The sequence below is a fragment of the Scyliorhinus torazame genome, chromosome 15 (assembly GCF_047496885.1).
Source record: "Scyliorhinus torazame isolate Kashiwa2021f chromosome 15, sScyTor2.1, whole genome shotgun sequence".
In the NCBI taxonomy this organism is placed as follows: Eukaryota; Metazoa; Chordata; class Chondrichthyes; order Carcharhiniformes; family Scyliorhinidae; genus Scyliorhinus; species Scyliorhinus torazame.
Genome location: NC_092721.1, coordinates 205,495,878 through 205,520,183, shown reverse-complemented (window position 1 = coordinate 205,520,183; position 24,306 = coordinate 205,495,878). Strand labels below are relative to the sequence as shown.

At 51.4% G+C, this 24,306-nt stretch overlaps 1 protein-coding gene across 5 annotated transcripts in view; it reads right to left on the bottom strand.

Annotated features, from left to right (window-relative positions):
* Positions 1 to 665: 665 nt before the first annotated feature.
* LOC140392141 (nuclear mitotic apparatus protein 1-like) overlaps positions 666 to 24,306 on the bottom strand; it is a 177,701-nt gene continuing 154,060 nt past the window's right edge. For all 5 annotated transcript variants that reach the window (XM_072477486.1, XM_072477487.1, XM_072477485.1 and 2 more), the window contains 5 exons: positions 13,283 to 13,419; positions 11,364 to 11,588; positions 9,273 to 9,386; positions 4,178 to 4,327; positions 666 to 2,207 (listed from right to left, as the gene is read on the bottom strand). In XM_072477486.1, coding sequence (XP_072333587.1) covers positions 2,166 to 2,207; positions 4,178 to 4,327; positions 9,273 to 9,386; positions 11,364 to 11,588; positions 13,283 to 13,419 — 668 coding nt within the window. In that variant the 3' untranslated portion in view covers positions 666 to 2,165. The remainder of the gene's footprint in view (positions 2,208 to 4,177; positions 4,328 to 9,272; positions 9,387 to 11,363; positions 11,589 to 13,282; positions 13,420 to 24,306) is intronic.

Sequence of the window (24,306 nt, the reverse complement as noted above, 5' to 3'; positions counted from 1 at the left end):
GCTCTCCCACACGCACACACAGCGCCCACACCTTCTCCCCCACACACAGCGCCCCACACGCTCTCCCACACGCACACAGCGCCCCACACACACACACACAGCGCCCCACACGCTCTCCCACGCGCACACAGCGCCCCACTTGCTCTCCCACACGCGCACACAGCGCGCCACACGCTCTCCCACACATACACCCACACACCTTGACGTTTCTCCAGTACTGTCTGGATTAGCCTGATCCTCTCAGTTTATTTAAAATAAAAAGATCTGATGTTTTCTCAGGCTGGTATCAGGCATTCTAAAAGTTAAATAAATTTTGCCGTTAGCCAGCTGGATTCTGTTACCAGCTCACAGTGCCCTGTGTTTGCGGAGACTGAAATTAGCCATGTGTCTTTAAAAGTTCAATATTCAACTTCATTATACCTACAAGAGCTTAAAACAGGCTTATCATAATAAACACGCAATCACTGATTAATAATGTCTACATATACATAACGTGGCACTGCGTTATACAGGGGGCAAGCTCGCACAGGGCAGAGACCTGGAGTGACATGTCTGTGAACACGGTCAGGATTAATTACACAGACAGTGGCACTGGGAGAGTGACGGGAGGTGGACAATACGAGAAGGACCTGCACCCGCCTCCCAGCACCAGAATGTTGTACATCCGGATCAATAATGAATACTTTCATTTCCTAAAATGTTTTTTTTTTTTTAAAGTAGACAATTGAATAACTTCTAAGGGGTCCCGAAGATTGACACCCGGCACGCGAGACTAAAGACAGCACTTGTTGCTCAGTCTTTTACTCCAATATCTGGGTCGGGGAGGTGGGGATAAAAGACTGCAATTTGAATCTGATCACGATAAACTTCTCCTTCTAATTTCTTCTCTGTACTTTCCTCACCCTACTCTCTCGCTAACTTTACCACCAATTAGAAGTCTCTATTGTCAGCGATTTGTACGTAACCACAATGTCCAGCTGATTAACCACAAGGTGGTGCGTCTCGTGGGTGAGGCTGATCTGAGCCAAATCGCTCTCGTCAACAGCCCCCAGCAACCCCACAAGCGGTTTGGCTCAATATTCACTCTCGCTCACCTCTGCTCGACCTAGAGACGGGAGGGGATAAGGTGGCGAAGCAGAGGTCAGGCGAGCTCTCAAAAGGGAAGAAGCTACCTTGTGGCGATGTTCAAACTAACTGTGTCAACACTTTCCCAAATACAGCACACAGTTATTCAAACAATTTCTTTGCTAACACACTGCGATTTCAAATTAACCCGAAAGTAGAGGCAGGCAAGAGAGCGATGCTCGGTCAGAGTGGACCTGATCGAAAGGGTCGGATTATTAATGCCGCCTCCACCAATTACCAAGTGATTGACAACCACTGCTTTAAGATAGGTTACCAGACCAGGTCTCCATTCTTATGTCTCGCCCCCTGCATAGTCACAACGCGACAACGCGCGACAGCTACAATCTAACTAGCTGCAGGAATGCTCTGTAGAGCCATACAGTGGCAGGAGGTGGGGGGAGAGGAATCTTGGCTTCCCTCAATTCGGACATGGGAACAAGAAGTGTTCTGGGTGGGGAGGGGGCGGGGGGAGAAGGAGGGGGGGGGGAAAATAGGAGGGATAGGGGAGATAAGGTGTACCCCGAGGCTAGATAAACTGGGTCCCTGGCCCCCTCCCCGTCAGCTGAGAGCTTTGGGCCTCAACTTGCATTTCTTTATAAAGTTACGCGCACTAAGCTGCCCCTGCAGGTGACAGGTGCTAAAAAGCTGCCACTGTACGGTCTTATCAAAGGAGAAAACCTGCTTCAAAAACACCAACCGGAAAATTTACAACAGGCAAGGCTTGCAAAAGGACGTAAGAAATATAGTTTGATAGAAAGTTTCAGCCGCGATCCTAATACTCGAGTAACCAGTATGAGAATTGAAAACTAGGAGCGAGTCAGTTAACTCACCCTCCTGATACTACTGTACTCTACGCTGACTGGTATTCAGTCTGACCTCGTTAGTCACTCTTAAGGCAAATTGTTTCGTTAAAAAAATAAAAGAGTAAGTCAGCAGTTTGCCCGATTGCCTTCAGACAGAACGGGTCTGCACAAACATCCAGCCCTGGGCGGGTTAGCTTCCTCCTCAGGGATCTTGTCAAGTTGCCCTCCAATCAACACTCACATCTTCACGTTCCTGGGCATTTTTCGGCTGCCAATTTCCTGAAACAGAGTAAAACAGGTGATTAGCCCGAGGGCACAGCAAGCAGTGGCATACCCAAATCACCAGAGTTTACACGCTGGCAGAGGAGTAAACGCTGGTCCCAGAACACCAGGTAGAACACCCACTCCCTTTTCTCGATGTGCTGAACAATATTACTGGCTCCTGGGGGATGGTGTTGCAGGTGGCAGCATTATCGGACAGGCTGGGGGGTGGGGGGGGGGGGGCGCACACACAGTGAGTGCAGATTGATCCAATGGCAGAGGAGGATACAGATGAGCTCTCTGGTCTCTTAATACTCGCCCAGCCCACTGTTTCTTGCATGCGGACTGGGTGTTTCATTGCGACGGTGCCTCGCACAGACATTCACTAGGCCACAGGCTAGCTGCCCGCAGTAAGGGTGAAGAGAGGACAAGGATCCAGGTTCAGGGCACCATGGGGAATGGGAACCATTCAAGTAGCAGCAATTAGAGGGGGGGTGCTGTCCCAGTGCCTATGATACTGGACAAACACAAACATTAAAAGTTCAAACGCCTATAAGACGGCTTATACACAGTAAATAGGAGAAGTAGGCCATTCGGCCCCTCGAGCCTGCTCCATCATTCAATATGATCATGGCTGAGCCTCTCAATGCCACTCTCTCCCCATACCCCTTGATGTCTTTCGTGTCTAAAAATCTTTTTCCTCAAATTTGGCATCCGCAGCCTTCTGTGGCAGTGAATTCCACAGGCCCATCACCCTCTGGCCCATCCACAGGCCCATCACCCTCTGGCCCATCCACAGGCCCATCACCCTCTGGGTGAAGAGGTACTTCCTCATCTCAAGTTCCAAATGTCCTACCCCGTATCCTGAGACTGTGACCCCTTGTTCTAGACCCCCCAGCCCAGAGGAAACAGCGTCCCTACATCAGTCTGCCCAGCCTGCCAGAATTCTATACGTTTCAATTCGATCCCCTCTCATTCTTCTAAACTCCAGTGAAGACAGAGTCGACCCAATCTCTCCTCATACAACAATTCTCCTGCCATCAGTCTGGTGAACCTTCACTGCACTCCCTCTATGGCAAGTATAACCTTTCTTAGATAAGGAGATAAAAAACTGCACACAATATTCCAGCTGTGGTCTCACCAATTCCCTGTACAGCTGCAGTAAGACATCCTTGTCCCTGAACATAAATCCTCTTGCGATGGAAACCAACATACCATTTGCCTTGCTGCACCTTTCAGTCAATGACTGGTGCACGAGGGCACACCGCTCCCTTTGCAAGACAACATTCCCCAATCTATCACCCTCGAAACAATACTTGGCTATTCTGTTTCTCCGACCAAAGTACACTCGTCAATGTTATACCGCACCTACCATGTATCTGCCACTCACTCATATGCAATCAATCTGGGCAGCCATTAATTAAAGCGGCCACAAGGTTGCTGGTTTGCTATTAAATACCCAGATGGTTCACTCGTGTCCTTTAGGAGAGGAAATCTGCCGTCCTTACCCACTCTGGGCCCACATCCAGTCCCACAGTCATGGGCAGCACAAGTGGATAGCACTGTGGCTTCACAGCGCCAGGGTCCCAGGTTCAATTCCCCGTTGGGTCACTGTCTGTGCGGAGTCTGCACGTCCTCCCCGTGTCTGCGTGGGTTTTCTCCGGGTGCTCCGGTTTTCTCCCACAGTCCAAAGATGTGCAGGTTAGGTGGATTGGCCATGATAAAATTGCCCTTAGTGACCAAAAGGTTAGGGTGGGTTATTGGGTTACGGGGATAGGGTGGAAGTGAGGGCTTAAGTGGGTCGGTGCAGACTCGATGGGCCGACTGGCCTTCTGCACTGTATGTTCTATATTCACACCAACGGTTGACTTTCAATATTTCCAGCAAACCAGAGATGGTCAAGAAACACGCACAACCCAAACAGTATTCAAAAAGCACAAAGCTTTCCTCCTGACACTTGTACCCCTGCCATTTAATCAGAGAATTACCTTTTTAGAATTTGATTTGGGAGATTTCTTGGGTGATTTCTTGGGGGTTTTCTTGGGGGTTGCCCTTTTATTGATGCCCCTCAGCAGGGTGTTCCCCAACCTTCGAGGCGTGTTCAAGACGCTGTAAGATATCGACTTGCGTCTATCATCCTGGGAGGAGAGAGGAAGAAAAGAAAAAAGGTAAATGTAGGGAAGTGAGAAGCGTCACCTCTCCCCGTACCACAGGCCCCAATGGGAAAGGACAGGGGAGTTCGCAAACCTGCTGCTGAGGATTGAAACTCAATTCTGACAGTGTGCTGCAAGTAAGGTTTCAGATCAGCTGACAGGTGAAGTTGATGCTACAACAATTAGCTCGGTGAAGAGAACATCTTGATTTCATAAAATGGTTACGGCAGAGAGAGACTATGCGGCCCTTGTGTCTACACGGGTTCTCTGAAAGAGCAATTTACCTCCTGCCACTGCCCATAGCCCTTTCAGATAATAATCTAATTCTCTCTGAACTAGCTTCCATCACTCACTCAGGCACCACATTCCAGATTTAACCCCCTCTCCTCGTGCCTGCATTGCTTCTTTAGCCAATCACCGTAAATTTGTGCCCTCTGGTTCTCAGCCTGCTGGTCTGCTCTGTCCAGGCCCCTCATGTTTTCAAACACTTCAGTCAAATCTCTCTCTCCTCCAGGGAAACAATCCCCACCTTCCCAATCTATGCAGCTGAAATGCAGCACTGAAATGAAAATGAAATGAAAATCGCTTATTGTCACAAGTAGGCTGCAATGAAGTTAGTCACCACATTCCGGCGCCTGCTCGGGGAGGCTGTTACGGGTATTGAACCGTGCTGCTGGCCTGCCTTGGTCTGCTTTCAAAGCCAGCGATTTAGCCCTGTGCTAAACAGCCCCTATGCACTGAGCTCTGGAACGTGATAATCCCTAACTATCATTCTGAAACACACCACCTTGACCAGCATTAATAAATCACATCGAAAGCTCTTGAACAGAGAATTGGAAAATAATGCACAACATCTGTTTTCATTAATATCTTTTGGTGAAAGAAAGTTTTAAAACTTGGTCTGGGTCAAAATGTGATTGGTTCTTTCTGACCAGCCCCTCAGTTTGTGCCAAGCCGTGAATGTCAGATCGTCCTGCTATCAAATCAAATTGACATACTGACAAATTCAATGTACTAAACTCATCCTGACCTGGTATACTGGTGTACATGCTTCACACTACACTCTTGAGCCCGATTAAATTATATTTCTTAAATTAAAGAACTGAACACTTTAAATTAAACTGCAGTCCAAACCTCAGGCAGGCTGATGGGGATTCAGACTTGGCCAAAGTCTATTACACAATCCGACAGACAAACTTCCAGAACACGTCTGACCCTGCCCCGTCAATCACACGCCAGGAGATCATCGATCCTATTGTTTTGGGTAGCCCAGGCCCAGCCAGACTCTCGGGCAGCCAGAGTTCCTGCCGTTACCTTATTCGGAAACAGGTTATGTGCAGCAACACCACCGGAGATGGGCCTGCCCGGGTGTCCTGTCAAGTGGACATCAAGAAACCGAGTGGGTGTTGGGTCCTCCTTCTGAGGTCTCATTGGCCGGAAGCCAGAAAGGCGAGGAAGGAGGGATGGGGATAAAGGTCGACGCCCAAGGCACACCAGCAGCAAAGACCCCATGCAGAGGCAATCGAGACGTCTGGCCAGAGGTGGAAGAAAGCAGCGTGGGAGACCCACCTTCGTAATGATGTACCCGAGAGATTCAGAGATCTGGCACGTGGCTCAACAAAGTCATCTTTACGGGTAGTATAACAAATCTTGGGAATATATAGTAAATGTTATTGGGTTAATTTAAGGATATATATTGCTGTTGTGAGATAAAGACATCTGGGTAAAGCTTTTGATTAATACTCTGGTCGACGGTATGAGATTTTACAGACACAACACTGGACAAGCCGACACGGAATTACGATGACTGTATCGAGGGGCAGATAAATCACAGGCTGCAGAACTCGATACAAGATTTGCCACGTGGCACAGCAGATCGAACGCACCACACGGGCTAACAGGGGAAACACAGATGGAAAAAATCTTCTCGACACTCCATCATGGATCGAGCACATTCTTTCCAAGTTTCAAGATTATACAGAGGTGAACAACTTGCACTGCTATAGCACCGTCCACAACCTCAGGACATCCGAAAGTGTTTACAGCTGGAAGTTCAGGGTTCAGAATATTGAATTTTATGACTGTTAGTTTAGGAATTGAAATTTACTAAAAGACGAGGAGTGGGGACGGATTCTCCGCCCCCCCCCCCCCACCCCCGGCAGCAGGATTCTCCGTCCCGCCAGCCTCGTTTTCCGGCACACCCCCCCCCCCCCCCGCCGGCAGCGGGATTCTCTGTTCCAGCAGCCGGCCAATGGGATTTCCCCATTGTGGCCATCCACGGTAGCACACGTGGCTAGCACTTTGGCTTCACAGCGCCATGGCCCCAGGTTCGATTCCCCGCTGGGTCACTGTCTGTGCGGAGTCTGCACGTTCTCCCAGTGTCTGCGTGGGTTTCCTCCGGCTGCTCCGGTTTCCTCCCACAGTCCAAAGACGTGCAGGTTGGGTGGATTGGTCATGCTAAATTGTCCCTTAGTGTCCACAAAAGGATAGGAGGGGCTATTGGGTTACGGGGATAGGGTGGAAGTGAAGGCTTAAGTGGGTCGGTGCAGACTCGATGGGCCGAATGACCTCCTTCTGCACAGTGTATCCCACGCTATCGGGAAACCTGCAGGCAGTAGTGCGCTGCCAGTGAAGCGGAGGATTCCGGAGACGGAGAATCCCGCAGAAGATCAATGAAAACACACTGCTTTGAGAAGCTGTTAAACAAATGGAAAGTAATTGCAAATAAAAGGGTGGCCTTGTTTATTAAGGCGGCCAGAAGTGGAAGTGGGAAAACAATAAGCAATGTGTCACCTCCGAGCTTCTTAGCGGTGACGTGTACAACTGTCTCAATAAGGGATTTATGTTATTCAAATGGTTTCCCAGAACAAAGGGACAATTTGGGAATTGGAGATAATTGCGTTAAACATCTATCTGGACATCTTGGGTGTGGCATGGTTACCATGGGAATAGTTTGCCTGGAGATAGTCTCCTGCCCTTTTAGTTTTATCTGTGCTTTTTCTCACATAAGCAGACAGTCAGCCAGGCAGCAGTGCTGAGACAGGCAGGGAGTATCTGCCAGAGGCTGAAAAAGCAGCCGGGGGGCCAGAAGCAGAGGGCAATCAGGAGCCAGGGTGGGGTGATGTTGCTGATTTGGAGTCACTAAGCAAGAACGCAGCGAGGCCCTTGCTTGATCTGGGGACCTCACAATTATGAAGTGTTGAAGGGAAGTTGGAGGGTTTGCCTAGCCAGATGCTAGCAGAATGACCTCAAGAACTCTCATACTCAGAGAATAGAAGGAACACGGAGGAAAATAATGATGAATCGCTGAGAGCTGTGGCACGCCTTGGTTTAGACCCAGGAGAGGCAAAGGAGCCCTCAAGATCCTGTAAAATATAGGGATACTCTTGGGTGGAAATAAAAGTAGAATGGGGATTGCCCAGGTCAGCAGTGTAAAGGTTTCCAAAATGTAGTACTACTACTAAATTAGTAGTAAAGGTAAAAGGTTTTGTTTAAAATGTGAAATATTTTGTTGTAATTCTCAGTGGAGAACTCGGAGCTTGAATTTCTTTTAAGACGTGACTAGCCGTGCTGCTGGCCTGCCTTGGTCTGCTTTAAAAGCCAGCGATTTAGCCCAGTGAGCTAAACCAGCCCCTGTCTAAACCAGCCCCTGTAGAGTTCTTGGCAATGTGGAGGAGCAGAGAGATCTTGGGGTCTATGTTCATACATCTTTGAAAGTTGCCACTCAAGTGGATAGAGCTGTGAAGAAGGCCTATGGTGTGCTAGCGTTCATTAACAGAGGGATTGAATTTAAGAGCCATGAGGTGATGATGCAGCTGTACAAAACTTTGGTATGGCCACATTTGGAGTACTGTGTACAGTTCTGGTCGCCTCATTTTAGAAAGGATGTGGAAGCTTTGGAAAAGGTGCAAAGGAGATTTACCAGGATGTTGCCTGGAATGGAGAGTAGGTCTTACGAGGAAAGGTTGAGGGTGCCAGGCCTTTTCTCATTAGAACGGAGAAGGATGAGGGGCGGCTTGATAGAGGTTTATAAGATGATCAGGGGAATAGATAGAGTATACAGTCAGAGACTTTTTCCCCGGGTGGAACAAACCATTACAAGGGGACATAAATTTAAGGTGAATGGTGGAAGATATAGGGGGGATGTCAGAGGTAGGTTCTTTACCCAGAGAGTAGTGGGGGCATGGAATGCACTGCCTGTGGAAGTAGTTGAGTCGGAAACATTAGGGACCTTCAGGCAGCTATTGGAACGGTACATGGATTACGGTAGAATGATATAGTGTAGATTAATTTGTTCTTAAGGGCAGCACGGTAGCATTGTGGATAGCACAATTGCTTCACAGCTCCAGGGTCCCAGGTTCGATTCCGGCTTGGGTCACTGTCTGTGCGGAGTCTGCACATCCGCCCCGTGTGTGCGTTGGTTTCCTCCGGGTGCTCCGGTTTCCTCCCAAAGTCCAAAGATGTGCAGGTTAGGTGGATTGATTGGCCATGATAAATTGCCCTTAGTGTCCAAAATTGCCCTTAGTGTTGGGTGGAGGTGTTGACCTTGGGTGGGGTGCTCTTTCCAAGAGCCGGTGCAGACTCAATGGGCCGAATGGCCTCCTTCTGCACTGTAAATTCTATGATGATCTATGATTAATCTAGGACAAAGGTTCGGCACAACATCGTGGGCCAAAGGGCCTGTTCTGTGCTGTATTTTTCTATGTTCTATGGTTACAACCGAGATTGTAACTGCAGCCACTATTGCATTGTGGGAAATGTGCCAGCCAATTTTGGCACAGTAAGACCCCACAAACAACAAATGAGATAGTGACCAAATGATCTGTTTTGACCGAGGGATTAATGCCGGTCAGGGTGCCAGAATACTGAGAAATACCGATCTGTCCTTCCTTCGGGTCTAAAATTGCACTGCAGTAACGGAGAAATGCACCTGGTTCTTGGCCTTATTTTGGCGCTTGGCTTGGTTTTCGAAGAGCGAGTGGCCACGTTTCTCCTTTTCCTTTGGGGTGACAGGCCGTGGAAAACAGCTCAGTTGCTTCTTGGCCTGCAGATTAGGGAAAAACATTTAAGTGCAGAAAGATTTGCAAAGCATTACAAGCACTGTTCAAAGAACGACCTGCTCCGTATACAACACCCATTCATTCAAAGCAGTCTCAACCTCAGAACCCGGTCCTGATCCATGTCCAGACTCCATTCCTTTCACACAATTTACAGGCAACGTACAACACATAAACAGGCCATTGATATGCAAGTGTTAATATGCTGCACAATCTTCTTTCTACTGCTCTCCGCATTGCAACCCATCAGTATATCACTCTACTCTTTTCTCCCTTGTGCTATTCCTTAAATGTATCTATTATTCACCTCAACCACTCCATGTGGTAGTCAATTCCACATTCTCACCACTTGTCTGGGTAAAGATAGGTATAACTTCTCAGTTCTGCCATAGTCTGTGGCTGCGAATTGCCAGAGACACCCTTGGAATTAATTGAATTTTAAATCGGGAGCTGGATAGATTTCAGTGAGGCAATGATATGAAGGGATACGGGCCAAGGGCAGGGATACGGAGTAAGGTGACAGATCAGCCATGATCTCATTAAATGGCGGGACAGGTTCGAGGGGCTGAATGGCCTACTCCTGTTCCTATGTTCAGAAGAGCCATTGCCCAAACCATGCAATTAGAAACAAAGACCAGCTTTCAGATGGAGACATACATAGAAAATAGAAGCAGGCGGGGCCATTCAGCCCTTCAATCCTGCTCCACTATTCACTATGAACATGGCTGATCATCAAGTTCAATACCCTGATCCCATTGTGCTCCCCTATCCCTTGATCCAAGAGCTGTATCTAATTCCTTCTTGAAATTACACAATGTTTTGGCCTCAACTACTTTCTGTGGTAGTGAATTCCACAGATTCACCGCTCTCTGGGTGAAGAAATGTCTCCTCATCTCAGTCCTAAAAGGTTTACCCCTTATCCTCAAACTGTGACCCCTAGTCCTGGACTCCCCCGCCATCGGGAACATTCTTTCTGAATCTACCCTGTCTAATCCTGCTAGAATGTTATCAGTTTCTATGAGATCCTCTCTCATTCTTCTAAACTCCAATGAATAGAATCAGAACCGATTTAGCCTCTCCTCATATGACAGTCCCACCATCCCAGGAATCAGCCTGGTAAACCTTCGCTGCCCTACATCCACAGCAAGAACATTCTTCCTCGGATAAGGACACCAAAACTGCCCACAATACTCCAGGTGCGGCCTCACCAATGCCCAATACATTTGTAGTAAAACATCTCTATTCCTATACTCAAATCCTCGCGCTATGAAGGCCAACATTTCATTTGCCTTTATTGCCTGCTGTACCTGCTCGTTTACTTTTAGCAACTGATGCACGAGGACACCAAGGTTTCGCTGAGTATCCGCCTCTCTCAATTTGCACACATTCAAATAATAATCTGCCCACCTATTTTTGCTCCCGAAGTGGATAACCTCACATTTATATAGCGCCTTTCCCAACCTCAGGGTTTCTGAAAGCATTGTCTAGCTGATGCTGCACTTCTGAAGTGTGATCAGGAAGAAAACACAGCAGCCAATTTACACACAGCAAGATCCCACAAGCTGAAATGAGACAAATGACTGGACGTTCTGCTTTGGTCAAGGTTGAGAGGCAGATTTCCTGGAGCTTTGGAACAGTGCCATGGGATATATGACAGTCAGCTGAGGGGGCAGACAGGCTCTTGTTTCAACATATCGTGGCTTGTGGGATCTTGTGTACATATTAGCTGTTGCATTTCCTACAACACTGACTGAGCTTGGGGAGGGTGGAAAAAGGTCACGTAATGGGCAGCGAAATACTTTGGGATATCCGGAGATTGTGAAGGGCGCTGTATAAATGTATTATTTTCTGTTCCTTTCAGAAATCTAATAGGCTATTCAGCCCAACGGATTTGTCCCAATGTTCATGGCCCACATGAGCCTCTGCCCACAAAAGTGAACGGTCTGCGGCTCTCCTCTCCTTACCGCGGGTGTGTCCGACCCCTGGTGTGGCTCCTCGGAGAGTCGCTTGCGCTGGCGAGTGGTGACTCCTTTCCAGTTGGGATCACGCTGGTCAGAGGACACCCTCCTCAGGCGGGCGGTGTTCACCTCCTTTATCTGCTGAGGTAGCAGGGTGGCCCTTCGCAGAGTCGCCTCGGGGTCACCCAGCCTCAGCTCATCCTCAGTGATCACCGATTCATTGGCAGCCGTCTGGTTGGGGAGGGGGAGAAAAATACAATGGGTTTCGTTGCACTGGAGTAAAAGTCAACAAGCTTCGCTGAGCTGCTTTCGGGAACTCAGGGTAGCACGGTAGCATTGTGGATAGCACAATTGCTTCACAGCGCCAGGGTCCCAGGTTCGATTCCGGCTTGGGTCACTGTCTGTGCGGAGTCTGCACATCCTCCCCGTGTCTGCGTGGGTTTCCTCCGGGTGCTCCAGTTTCCTCCCACAGTCCAAAGATGTGCAGGTTAGGTGGATTGGTCATGATAAATTGCCCTTAGTGTCCAAAATTGCCCTTAGTGTTGGGTGGGGTTACTGGGTTATGGGGATAGGGTGGAGGTGTTGACCCTGGGTGGGGGTGTGGGCTTAGGTAAGGTGCTCTTTCCAAGAGCTGGTGCAGACTCGATGGGCCGAATGGCCTCCTTCTGCACTGTAAATTCTATGAACTCCTGTACACCTCCCCAACCGGCGGGGGGTGGGTATGTGTGTGATTTAATGGTGTCTCCCAGGATTAGGGAGAGTGTTTAAGATAGGGTGATAGTAACAGAGCACAAATAGTACTGCACCAGTAATTCAGAGAATGGAGATCAAATCCACCACAGCAGTTTTTATTTTCTTTATTCTTTGACGGGATGTGGGTGTCGCTGGTAAGGCGAACATTTGTTTAAACAGGTACTCGAGGATGAGAAATTTAGAGGAGTGTGCACAAAAACAGAATGGGAGACCAAAGCTGGATTTGAGGCAGCACAGAATCAAAGGGCTGAATAGTCACCCTCTGTATTGTAGGCTGCAACAAATCTGATTTGGCAGATTGGAGAAAGAGAGAGAGAGATGGAGGGCAGGCAGAGTGAGAGGCAGACAGAGAGAGGAAGAAAGAGAGGCAGACAGAGAGAGGAAGAAAGAGAGGCAGAGAGGGAGGGAGATAGACAGAGAGAGTGAGAGAGAGAGAGACAGACAGGCGGGGGGAGAGAGGGGGGCAGGCGGGGAGAGAGAGACAGACAGGCGGGGAGAGAGAGACAGACAGGCGGGGAGAGAGAGACAGACAGGCGGGGAGAGAGAGACAGACAGGCGGGGAGAGAGAGACAGACAGGCGGGGAGAGAGAGACAGACAGGCGGGGAGAGAGAGACAGACAGGCGGGGAGAGAGAGACAGACAGGCGGGGAGAGAGGGGGGCAGGCGGGGAGAGAGGGGGGCAGGCGGGGAGAGAGGGGGGCAGGCGGGGAGAGAGGGGGGCAGGCGGGGAGAGAGGGGGGCAGGCGGGGAGAGAGGGGGGCAGGCGGGGAGAGAGGGGGGCAGGCGGGGAGAGAGGGGGGCAGGCGGGGAGAGAGGGGGGCAGGCGGGGAGAGAGGGGGGCAGGCGGGGAGAGAGGGGGGCAGGCGGGGAGAGAGGGGGGCAGGCGGGGAGAGAGGGGGGCAGGCGGGGAGAGGGGGGGCAGGCGGGGAGAGAGGGGGGCAGGCGGGGAGAGAGGAGGGCAGGCGGGGAGAGAGTGGGGGGCAGGCGGGGAGAAAGTGCAGGGCAGGCGGGGAGAGAGAGGGGGGGGCAGGCGGGGAGAGGTGGGGGGGCAAGCGGGGAGAGAGAGAGGGGGGCAAGCGGGGGAGAGAGAGAGGGGGGCAAGCGGGGAGAGAGAGAGGGGGGCAGCCGGAGAGAGAGGTGGACAGGACTGTGAAGTAAATCAGCTTCCTTACAGTGGATTCCAAAGGATATGAGGTCTTCAGATGTGGGGGACACACTCCGTTCCGTCGCTGTAGCTCAGCAATTCGGTTCCAGTCCTCCAGCTGGTCCGGCTCATCCTGGCAGCTTCCTGGGTACAAAGTGTTTGAACCTGATTGAGGGGACAGAGAGAAAAGCGAATGTGATACAAAACCCATCTGGATAAATCAGCAAATTAGGCAGGCATAACCGCTGACAGGTACTGAATAAAGATTAAATAAATGCTGCAGATATTGGCTTAAAGAAAATGCTGGCTAAATTCAATATGGCAGCATCTGTGGAGAGACAAAGAGTTAACGTTTCAATCCATTATGGAACTCTGGGCTTGAAACGTTTGTTAGAATCATGGGCTGGATCCACGCTGTCGTGGTTCCGGCTGGTCGGGGGCGGAAAATCCAGCCCCATATCTTCAAGAAATATTTATATTTTATAAATGTGGAATGACATTGTATTATTTGGACACGTGAAAGCTGACTGGGATTGGTCTTTTTAGACTAGGACTGTTAATAAGAATGCCTGTTCCAAGAAATGACATGACTTCAGCCAACTGATCTGCACAGCTGTCAATAAGTGGTTAGCACGACTGCCTCACAGAGCCAGGGACCCGAGTACAATTCCGGCCTTGCGTCACGATCTGTGTGGAGTTTCCTCCCACAGTTCAAAGTTGTGCAGGTTAGGTGGCTAAACTGCCACTTCGTGTACCGTGGGGCGACTGAGTTATGGGGATATGGTTGGGACATGGGGGTGCGATTCTCCGAACCCCGTGCCAGAGAATCGCCGCAACTGCGCCCCGACGCCGGCGCGCGATTCTCCAAGGTGCGGAGAATCGCCGCCATTTGTGCCGGCGCGTTTGGCAGCCGGCCGCTGAAGTTACTCGTGGTTCCAGCAGCCTTCATTTCCGGGAGCGGGAGAGAGAGAGGGAGCCGGAGTGCAGCTTGGGAATCAGGTAGGTTCTTAAACTTACCCCCAGGTTCCAGCGGCCTTCATTTCCGGGAGCGGGAGAGAGAGAGGGAGCCGGAGTGCAGCTTGGGAATCAGGTAGGTTCTTAAACTTACCCCCAGGTTCCAGCAGCCTTCATTTCACGGGAGAGAGAGAGGGAGCCGGAGTACAGCTTGGGAATCAGGTAGGTGCTTAAGTGTTTTATCTTTACCTGTATTTAAGTTGGGCGGTTGCTAAACCCGAGACACTACACTTGTAGTGTCCCCCACCCTTCCACCTCCTCTAACCTAAGGGGGTGAGTGAATATCAGGTAAGCTCTTTCTTTATTTTTCTTGTTTTTATCCGCAAGTTATCTCGAGGGGATGGCAGGGAAGGTAGTGCAATGTTCCTCCTGCAGAATATTTGAGGTGAGGGACGCCGTCAGTGTCCCTGCTGATTTCACCTGTGGGAAGTGCAGCCATCTCCAGCCCCTCAGAAACCACGTTAGGGAACTGGAGCTGGAGCTGGATGAACTTCAGATCATTCGGGAGGCAGAGGTGGTCACAGATAGAAGCTTCAGGGATGTAGTTACTCCGAAGAATAAAGATAGATGGGTGACGGTGAGAGGGGCTGGGAGGAAGCAGTCAGTACAGGGATCCTCTGTGGTCATTCCCCTCAGTAACAAGTATACCGCTTTGGATACTGTTGAGGGGGACGACCTACCAGGGGTAGGCCACGGTGAATGGATCTCCAGCACTTAGTCCGTCCCTGAGGCTCAGAAGGGAAGGAGGGGGAGCAGGAGAGCAATAGTTATTGGGGACTCGATAGTTAGAGGGACAGATAGACGGTTCTGTGGCAACGCAAGAGACTCACGGATGTTATGTTGCCTCCCGGGTGCCAGGGTCCATGACATCTCGGACCGCGTTTTCAGAATCCTTAAGGGGGAGGGGGAACAGTCACAAATCGTGGTACACATCGGTACCAACGACATAGGTAAGAGAAGGGACTGGGATTTAAAACAGGAATTTAGGGAGCTAGGGTAGAAGCTGAGAGCCAGGACAAACCATGTTGCATTCTCTGGTTTGTTGCCAGTGCCATGTGCTTTCATAGAATTTACAGTGCAGAAGGAGGCCATTCGGCCCATCGAGTCTGCACCGGCTCTTGGAAAGAGCACCCTACCGAGGCCCACACCACCCTATCCCCATAACCCAGTAACCCCACTCAACCAACCCTAAGGCCAATTTTGGACACTAAGGGCAATTTTGGACACTAAGGGCAATTTAGCATGGCCAATCCACCTAACCTGCACGTCTTTGGACTGTGGGAGGAAACCGGAGCACCCGGAGGAAACCCACGCAGACACGGGGAGAACGTGCAGACTCCGCACAGACAGTGACCCAGCCGGGAATCAAACCTGGGACCCTGGAGCTGTGAAGCAATTATGCTAACCACTATGCTACCGTGCTAGCGAGTTGAGGAACATGGAGAGAGTGCAGATATACACGTGGCTGCAGGGGTGGTGTAGGAGGGAGGGTTTCAGTTACATGGGGGGGGGGGGGGGGGGGAGTGTTGAGAGTTGTGAGGTACTGAGGTGGGAATCAAGGTCGCAGGAGTGTACCGGCAGATAGGAAGGTGGGTTGAAGTGTGTCTACTTCAATGCAAGGAGCATCCGGAATAAGGTAGGTGAACCTGGAGAGTGGATTGGTACTTGGGACTACGATGTTGTGGGCATTACGGAGACATGGTTAGAACAGGGACAGGAATGGTTGTTGGAAGTTCCGGGGTATAGATGTTTCAGTAAGAGTAGGGAAGGTGATAAAAGAGGTGGAGGAGTAGCATTGTTAATCATGGATAGTTTAACGACTGCAGAAAGGCAATTCGAAGGGGATCTGTCTACTGAGGTAATATGGGCTGAAGTTAGAAATAGGAAAGGAGCGGTCACATTGTTAGGAGTTTTCTATAGACCCCCAAATAGTAATAGAGATGTGGAGGAAGAAATTGCAAAACAGATTATGGATAGGTGTGGAGGTCTCAGGGTAGTTGTCATGGGTGACTTTAACTTTCCAAATATTGATTGGAACCTCTATAGGTCGAACAGTTCGGATGGGGCAGTGTTGATGTAGTGTGTGCAGGAGGGTTTCCTGACACAATATGTGGATAGTGGATCCCAAATCCATTGGATTTGGTACTGGGTAATGAACCGGGCCAAGTGTTGAGTTTGTTTGTGGGAGAGCACTTTGGAGAGAGTGACCACAATTCGGTGTCTTTCACTATTGCAATGGAGAGGGATAGGGCCATACGGCAGGGCAAGGTTTATAATTGAGGATGGGGTAATTATGATGCGATTATGCAAGAATTAGGGAGCATAAGATGGGAAGAGAAAGTGTCAGGGAAAGGCACAAATGAAAAGTGGAGCATGTTCAAGGAAAAAATACTGTGTGTCCTTGATAGGTATGTCCCTGTCAGGCAGGGAGGAAATGGCCGTGTGAGGGAACCATGGTTCACAAAAGAGGTTGAATGTCTTTGTCAAGAGGAAAAATGAAGCGTATGTAAGGATGAGAAAACAAGGTTCAGTTGGGTCGCTTGAGGGTTACAAGGTAGCAAGGAATGAGCTAAGAAAAAGGGCTTAGGAGAGCTAGGAGGGGGCATGAGAAGTCCTTGGTGGGTTGGATCAGGGAAAACCCCAAGGCTTTTTACTCTTATGTGAGAAATAAAAGAATGACCAGGGTGAGGTTAGGGCCGGTCAAGGGCAGTAGTGGGAACTTGTGCATGGAGTCAGAAGAGATAGGAGAGGCATTGAATGAATACTTTTCTTCAATGTTCACCAAGGAGAGGGGCCATGTTTTTGAGGATGAGAGTGTAATACAGGCGGGTAGGCTGGAGGAGGTAGATGTTCTGAGGGAGGATGTATTAGCAATTTTGAAAAACCTTAGGGTCGACAAGCCTCCTGAGCCGGATGGGATACATCCTAGGATTCTTTGGGAGGCAAGGGATGAGATTGCAGACCCTTTGGCTTTGATCTTTGTGTCCTCACTGTCCACGGGTATAGTGACAGAGGACTGGAGAGTGGTGAATGTTGTTTCCGTGTTCAAGAAAGGGAATAGGAATGACCCTGGTAATTATAGGCTACGGTTAGTCTTACTTCGGTGGTCAGTAAGTTAATGGAAAAGGTCCTGAAGGATAGGATTTATGACCATTTGGAAAAATGCAGCTTAATCCGGGATAGTCAACACGGATTTGTGAAGGGTGGGTCTTGCCTCATAAATATGATTGAATTCTTTGAGGAGGTAACTAAGTGTGTAGATGACTGTAGAGCAGTTGATGTCGTATACATGAATTTTAGTAAGGCGTTTGATAAGGTTCCCCATGGTCAGCTCATGGAGAAAGTAAGGTGTGGGAGAGAGGGAAATTTGGCCAATTGGATAAGTAACTGGCTATCACATAGAAGACAGAGGGTGGTGGTGGATGGAAAATTTTCAGACTGGAGACCAGTTAGTTACAAGCGGTGTACCACAGGGATCAGTGCTGGGTCCTCTGCTATTTGTGATTTTTATCAATGACTTGGAGGGGGGGTGGGCTGAAGAGTGGGTCAGTAAATTTGCTGATGACACTAAGATTGGTGGAGTAGTGGATGAGGTGGAGGGCTGCTGTAGGCTGCAAAGAGACATTGATAGGATGCAGAGCTGGGCCGCAAAATGGCAGATGGGAGTTTAGCCCTGGGGCAGCACGGTAGCATTGCGGATAGCACAATTGCTTCACAGCTCCAGGGTCCCACGTTCGATTCCCGGCTTGGGTCACTGTCTGTGCCGAGTCTGCACATTCCCCCAATGTGTGCATGGGTTTCCTCTGGATGCTCCGGTTTCCTCCCACAGTCCAAAGATGTGCAGGTGGATTGGCCATGCTAAATGGCCCTTCGTGTCCAAAATTGCCCTTAGTGTTGGGTGGGCTTGCTGTGTTATGGGGATAGGATGGAGGTGTGGACCTTGGGTAGGGTGCTCTTTCCAAGAGCCGGTGCAGACTCGATGGGCCAAATGGCCTCCTTCTGCACTGTAATTTCTATGATTCTGATAAGTGCAAGGTGATTCATTTTGGTAGGAAAATTTTGAATGCGGATTACAGGGTCAACGGCAGGGTTCTGAGGAATGTGGAGGAACCGAGAGATCTTGGGGTTCATGTCCACAGATCTCTGAAGGTTGCCACTCAAGTGGATAGAGCCGTGAAGAGGGCCTATAGTGTGTTAGCGTTTATTAACAGGGGGCTTGAGTTTAAGAGCCATGGGGTTATGCTGCAACAGTCCAGGACCCAGGTGAGATGATGAGGGGGATAGATAGAGTGGATGTTCAGAGACTATTTCCTCGGGTGGATGTAGCTGTTACAAGGGGGCATAACTATAAGGTTCGGGGTGGGAGATAGAGGAGGGATGTCCGAGGTAGGTTCTTTACTCAGAGTGGTTAGGGTGTGGAATGGACTGCCTGTTGTGATAGTGGAGTCGGGCACTTTAGGAACTTTCAAGCGGTTATTGGATAGGCACATGGAGCACAGCAGAATGACAGGGAGTGGGATAGCTTGATCTTGGTTTCGGACTGTACTGTTCTACTGGCAATCACCTGACAGAGCTCAGCTTCAAGCTTTGAACTGGTTTCTAGAACTGAGTTGGAATGAACTAAGAAAGAAAAAGCTGCCCCGCTCGTGCTCTCCTTGCCTGGAATACATTGTGAGCCAGGAACCAGCTCAGAATCCTCACCTCTGTGAAACGTGTCTGCACCTGGAGCCCAGAGAGGCTGCGACAGGGAAGTGGGACAGATCCGGCTCCGTTCCAGGGAAGGGGGATCGGTCCGGCTCCGTTCCAGGGAAGGGGGATCGGTCCGGCTCCGTTCCAGGGAAGGGGGACCGGTCCGGCTCCGTTCCAGGGAAGGGGGATCGGTCCGGCTCCGTTCCAGGGAAGGGGGATCGGTCCGACTCCGTTCCAGGGAAGGGGGAACAGTCTGGCTCCGTTCCAGGGAAGGGGGACCGGTCCGGCTCCGTTCCAGGGAAGGGGAACCGGTCCGACTCCGTTCCAGGGAAGGGGGACCGGTCCGGCTCCGTTCCAGGGAAGGGGGAACAGTCCGGCTCCGTTCCAGGGAAGGGGGAACAGTCCGGCTCCGTTCCAGGGAAGGGGGAACAGTCCGGCTCCGTTCCAGGCAAGGGGGGCGGATCTGGCTCTGTTCTAGACAAGGGGAACCGGTCCGGCTCCATGACAGACAAGGGCAACCGATCCGGCTCTGTTCCAGACAAGGGGACCAGTCCGGCTCCGTTCCAGACATGGGGGACCGATCCGGCTCTGTTCCTGACACGGGGGACCGATCTGGTTCCGCTCCGGGCAAGGGGGATTGATCCGGCTCCATTCCCAACATGGGGGACCGGTCTGGCTCCGTTCCAGATAAGGGGGATTGATCCAGCTCCGTTCCAGACATGGGGGGTTGATCCGGCTCCGTTCCAGACAAGGGGGATTGATCCGGCTCCGTTCCAGACAAGGGGGATTGATCCGGCTCCGTTCCAGGCATGGGGGATTGATCCGGCTCCGTTCCAGACAAGGGGGATTGATCCGGCTCCGTTCCAGACATGGTGGATTGATCAGGCTCCGTTCCGGGCAAAGGAGATTGATCCGGCTCCGTTCCGGGCAAGGGGGATTGATCCGGCTCCGTTCCGGGCAAGGGGGATTGATCCGGCTCCGTTCCGGGCAAGGGGGGTTGATCCGGTTCCGTTCCGGGCAAGGGGGATTGATCCAGCTCCGTTCCGGGCAAGGGGGATTGATCCGGCTCCGTTCCGGGCAAGGGGGATTGATCCGGCTCCGTTCCAGGCAAGGGGGATTGATCCGGCTCCGTTCCGGGCAAGGGGGATTGATCCGGCTCCGTTCCGGGCAAGGGGGATTGATCCAGCTCCGTTCCGGGCAAGGGGGATTGATCCGGCTCCGTTCCGGGCAAGGGGGATTGATCCGGCTCCGTTCCGGGCAAGGGGGGTTGATCCGGCTCCGTTCCGGGCAAGGGGGACCGGTCCGGCTCTGTTCCTGACACGGGGGACCGATCTGGTTCCGTTCCGGGCAAGGGGGATTGATCCGGCTCCATTCCCAACATGGGGGACCGGTCTGGCTCCGTTCCAGATAAGGGGGATTGATCCGGCTCCGTTCCAGACATGGGGGGTTGATCCGGCTCCGTTCCAAACATGGGGGATTGATCCGGCTCCGTTCCAGACAAGGGGGATTGATCCGGCTCCGTTCCAGACAAAGGGGATTGATCCGGCTCCGTTCCAGACAAGGGGGATTGATCCGGCTCCGTTCCAGACAAGGGGGATTGATCCGGCTCCGTTCCAGGCATGGGGGATTGATCCGGCTCCGTTCCAGGCATGGGGGATTGATCCGGCTCCGTTCCAGACATGGGGGATTGATCCGGCTCCGTTCCAGGCATGGGGGATTGATCCGGCTCTGTTCCAGACAAGGGGGATTGATCCGGCTCCATTCCAAACATGGTGGATTGATCCGGCTCCGTTCCGGGCAAGGGGGATTGATCCGGCTCCGTTCCGGGCAAGGGGGATTGATCCGGCTCCGTTCCGGGCAAGGAGGACCGGTCCGGCTTCGTTCCAGGGAAGGGGGACCGGTCCGGCTCCGTTCCAGGGAAGGGGGACCGGTCCGGCTCCGTTCCAGGGAAGGGGGACCGGTCCGGCTCCGTTCCAGGCAAGGGGGACGGATCTGGCTCTGTTCTAGACAAGGGGAACCGGTCCGGCTCCATGACAGACAAGGGCAACCGATCCGGCTCTGTTCCAGACAAGGGGACCAGTCGGGCTCCGTTCCAGAGATGGGGGACCGATCCGGCTCTGTTCCTGACACGGGGGACCGATCTGGTTACGTTCCGGGCAAGGGGGATTGATCCGGCTCCATTCCCAACATGGGGGACCGGTCTGGCTCCGTTCCAGACATGGGGGATTGATCCGGCTCCGTTCCAGACAAGGGGGATTGATCCGGCTCCGTTCCAGACAAGGGGGATTGATCCGGCTCCGTTCCAGAAAAGGGGGATTGATCCGGCTCCGTTCCAGACAAGGGGGATTGATCCGGCTCCGTTCCAGAAAAGGGGGATTGATCCGGCTCCGTTCCAGACAAGGGGGATTGATCGGGCTCCGTTCCAGACATGGGGGATTGATCCGGCTCCGTTCCAGATAAGGGGGATTGATCCGGCTCCGTTCCAAACATGGGGGATTGATCCGGCTCCGTTCCAGATAAGGGGGATTGATCCGGCTCCGTTCCAGATAAGGGGGATTGATCCGGCTCCGTTCCAGACAAGGGGGACTGATCCGGCTCCGTTCCAGGCATGGGGGATTGATCCGGCTCCGTTCCAGACATGGGGGACCGATCCGGCTCTGTTCCAGACAAGGGGGATTGATCCGGCTCCGTTCAAGACAAGGGGGATTGATCCGGCTCCATTCCAAACATGGGGGATTGATCCGGCTCCGTTCCAAACATGGTGGATTGATCCGGCTCCGTTCCGGGCAAAGAGGATTGATCCAGCTCCATTCCGGGCAAGGGGGATTGATCCAGCTCCGTTCCGGGCAAGGGGGATTGATCCGGCTCCGTTCCGGGCAAGGGGGATTGATCCGGCTCCGTTCCGGGCAAGGGGGATTGATCCGGCTCCGTTCCGGGCAAGGGGGATTGATCCGGGCAAGGGGGATTGATCCGGCTCCGTTCCAGGCAAGGGGGACCGGTCCGGCTCCGTTCCGGGCAAGGGGGACCGGTCCGGCTCCGTTCCGGGCAAGGGGGACCGGTCCGGCTCCGTTCCGGGCAAGGGGGATTGATCCTGCTCTGTTTCGGGCAAGGGGGACCGGTCCGGCTCCGTTCCGGGCAAGGGGGATTGATCCGGCTCCGTTCCGGGTAAGGGGGATTGATCCGGCTCCGTTCCGGGCAAAGGGGATTGATCCGGTTCCGTTCCGGGCAAGGGGGATTGATCCAGCTCCGTTCCGGGTAAGGGGGATTGATCCGGCTCCGTTCCGGGCAAGGGGGATTGATCCGGTTCCGTTCCGGGCAAGGGGGATTGATCCGGTTCCGTTCCGGGCAAGGGGGATTGATCCGGCTCCGTTCCGGGTAAGGGGGATTGATCCGGCTCCGTTCCGGGCAAGGGGGATTGATCCGGTTCCGTTCCGGGCAAGGGGGACCGGTCCGGCTCCGTTCCGGGCAAGGGGGATTGACCCGGCTGTAACGCAGACACTGATTGATTTGGCTCTGTTCTCCTCCATGCCGAAACTATGTTGGTGAGAATCTTCTGATACCTACTGGGACTAGCGACCAGTCTTCCCATGAGGGAGCACTAGATCAATAGCATCAAAACCCTGTGAACATTATTCTTTTTTATATAAAGTTTTTTCTTCAACAACCCATCTCTGCAGAGCTCCCATGTATGTGCCAGAGAGTGAGAGAGACTTGTTTACAAAATAAGTTTTGTTTTATAATAAATCAATCATTCGCAGTTTATTGAAAGAAGCCTGAGAAGTCCAAAGGTGTGCAGGTTAGGTGGATTGGCCATGCTAAATTGCCCTTAGGTTAGGTGGGGTTACCGGATTGCAGGGAGGTGTGGGCTTAAGTGGGGAGCTCTTTCCAAGAGCCGGTGCAGACTCGATGGGCCAAATGGCCTCCTTCTGCACTGTAAATTCTATGATTCTTATGATTTAAATATTTTATTCTGGGTCCAGCAGTAGTAAAGGTAAATGATATACCATTTTGGTAGGCGAATTAAACTGTTAAAAATAATGGTGCAATCTCTGGAGCAGTGAGGCGAGATAAACTACTCCCATCTCGGTTGTAACATGTCAACTCTGTTTCTCTCTCCATCGATGTTGCCAGGCTCAGCAAATTTTTCCACACTTTATTTTATTACTGAATCAACACTTTTTGCTGTAGATAGGAGATCATTATCCTTGAAAGTGAACAATTAACCATGGTTGTCGCGGGGATGAGGATGGACAGGTCTCCTGGGAAGAGCTGACTATAGCCACACCCAGGAGGCGGCCCCTCGAGCCGGTTAATATCATTCAATTAGATCCTGACTAACCCGCACCTCAACTTCATTCACTGCGTTGTTCCACGTCTGCCATTAATCAGCTGCAGTTTTGAAATTTCCAACTGACTCTCCAGCCTCAGAGTTAACTTTCTTCATCTGCTACACCAGGTTAAAGTCCAACAGGTTTGTTTCGATGTCACTAGCTTTCGGAGCCCTGCTCCTTCCTCAGGTGAATGAAGAGGTAGGTTCCAGAAACACATATATAGACAGATTCAAAGATACCAGACAATGCTTGGAATGCGAGCATTAGCAGGTGATTAAATCTTTGCAGATCCAGAGATGGGGTAACCGCAGGTTAAAGAGGTGCGAATTGTGTCAAGCCAGGACAGTTGGTAGGATTTCGCAGGCCAGATGGTGGGGGATGAATGTAATGCGACATGAATCGTGGACATCGTGTGACAATCACCAGGCAGGAATGTTCCCTTCCAGGCGGGTAACACTTCAGCAGTCAAGGGCATTCAGCCTCTGATCTCCGGGTAAGCGTTCTCCAAGGCGGCCTTCAGGACGCGCGACAACGCAGAATCGCCGAGCAGAAACTTATAGCCAAGTTCCGCACACATGAGTGCGGCCTCAACCGGGACCTGGGATTCATGTTGCATTACATTCATCCCCCACCATCTGGCCTGCAAAATCCTACCAACTGTCCTGGCTTGACACAATTCACACCTCTTTAACCTGGGGTTACCCCCATCTCTGGATCTGTAAAGATTTAATCACCTGCTAATGCTCGCATTCCAAGCATTGTTTGGCATCTTCGTATCTGTCTATATATGTGTTTCTGGAACATACCTCTTCATTCACCTGAGGAAGGAGCAGCGCTCCGAAAGCTAGTGACATCGAAACAAACCTGTTGGACTTTAACCTGGTGTTGTAAGACTTCGGACTGTGCTCACCCCAGTCCAACGCCGGCATCTCCACATCATTTCTTCATCTAATAAAACCCTAAATCCAACTAAAAAACTCCGTGCAGAACATGACTATGCCTTGCCTGCAAAACAATT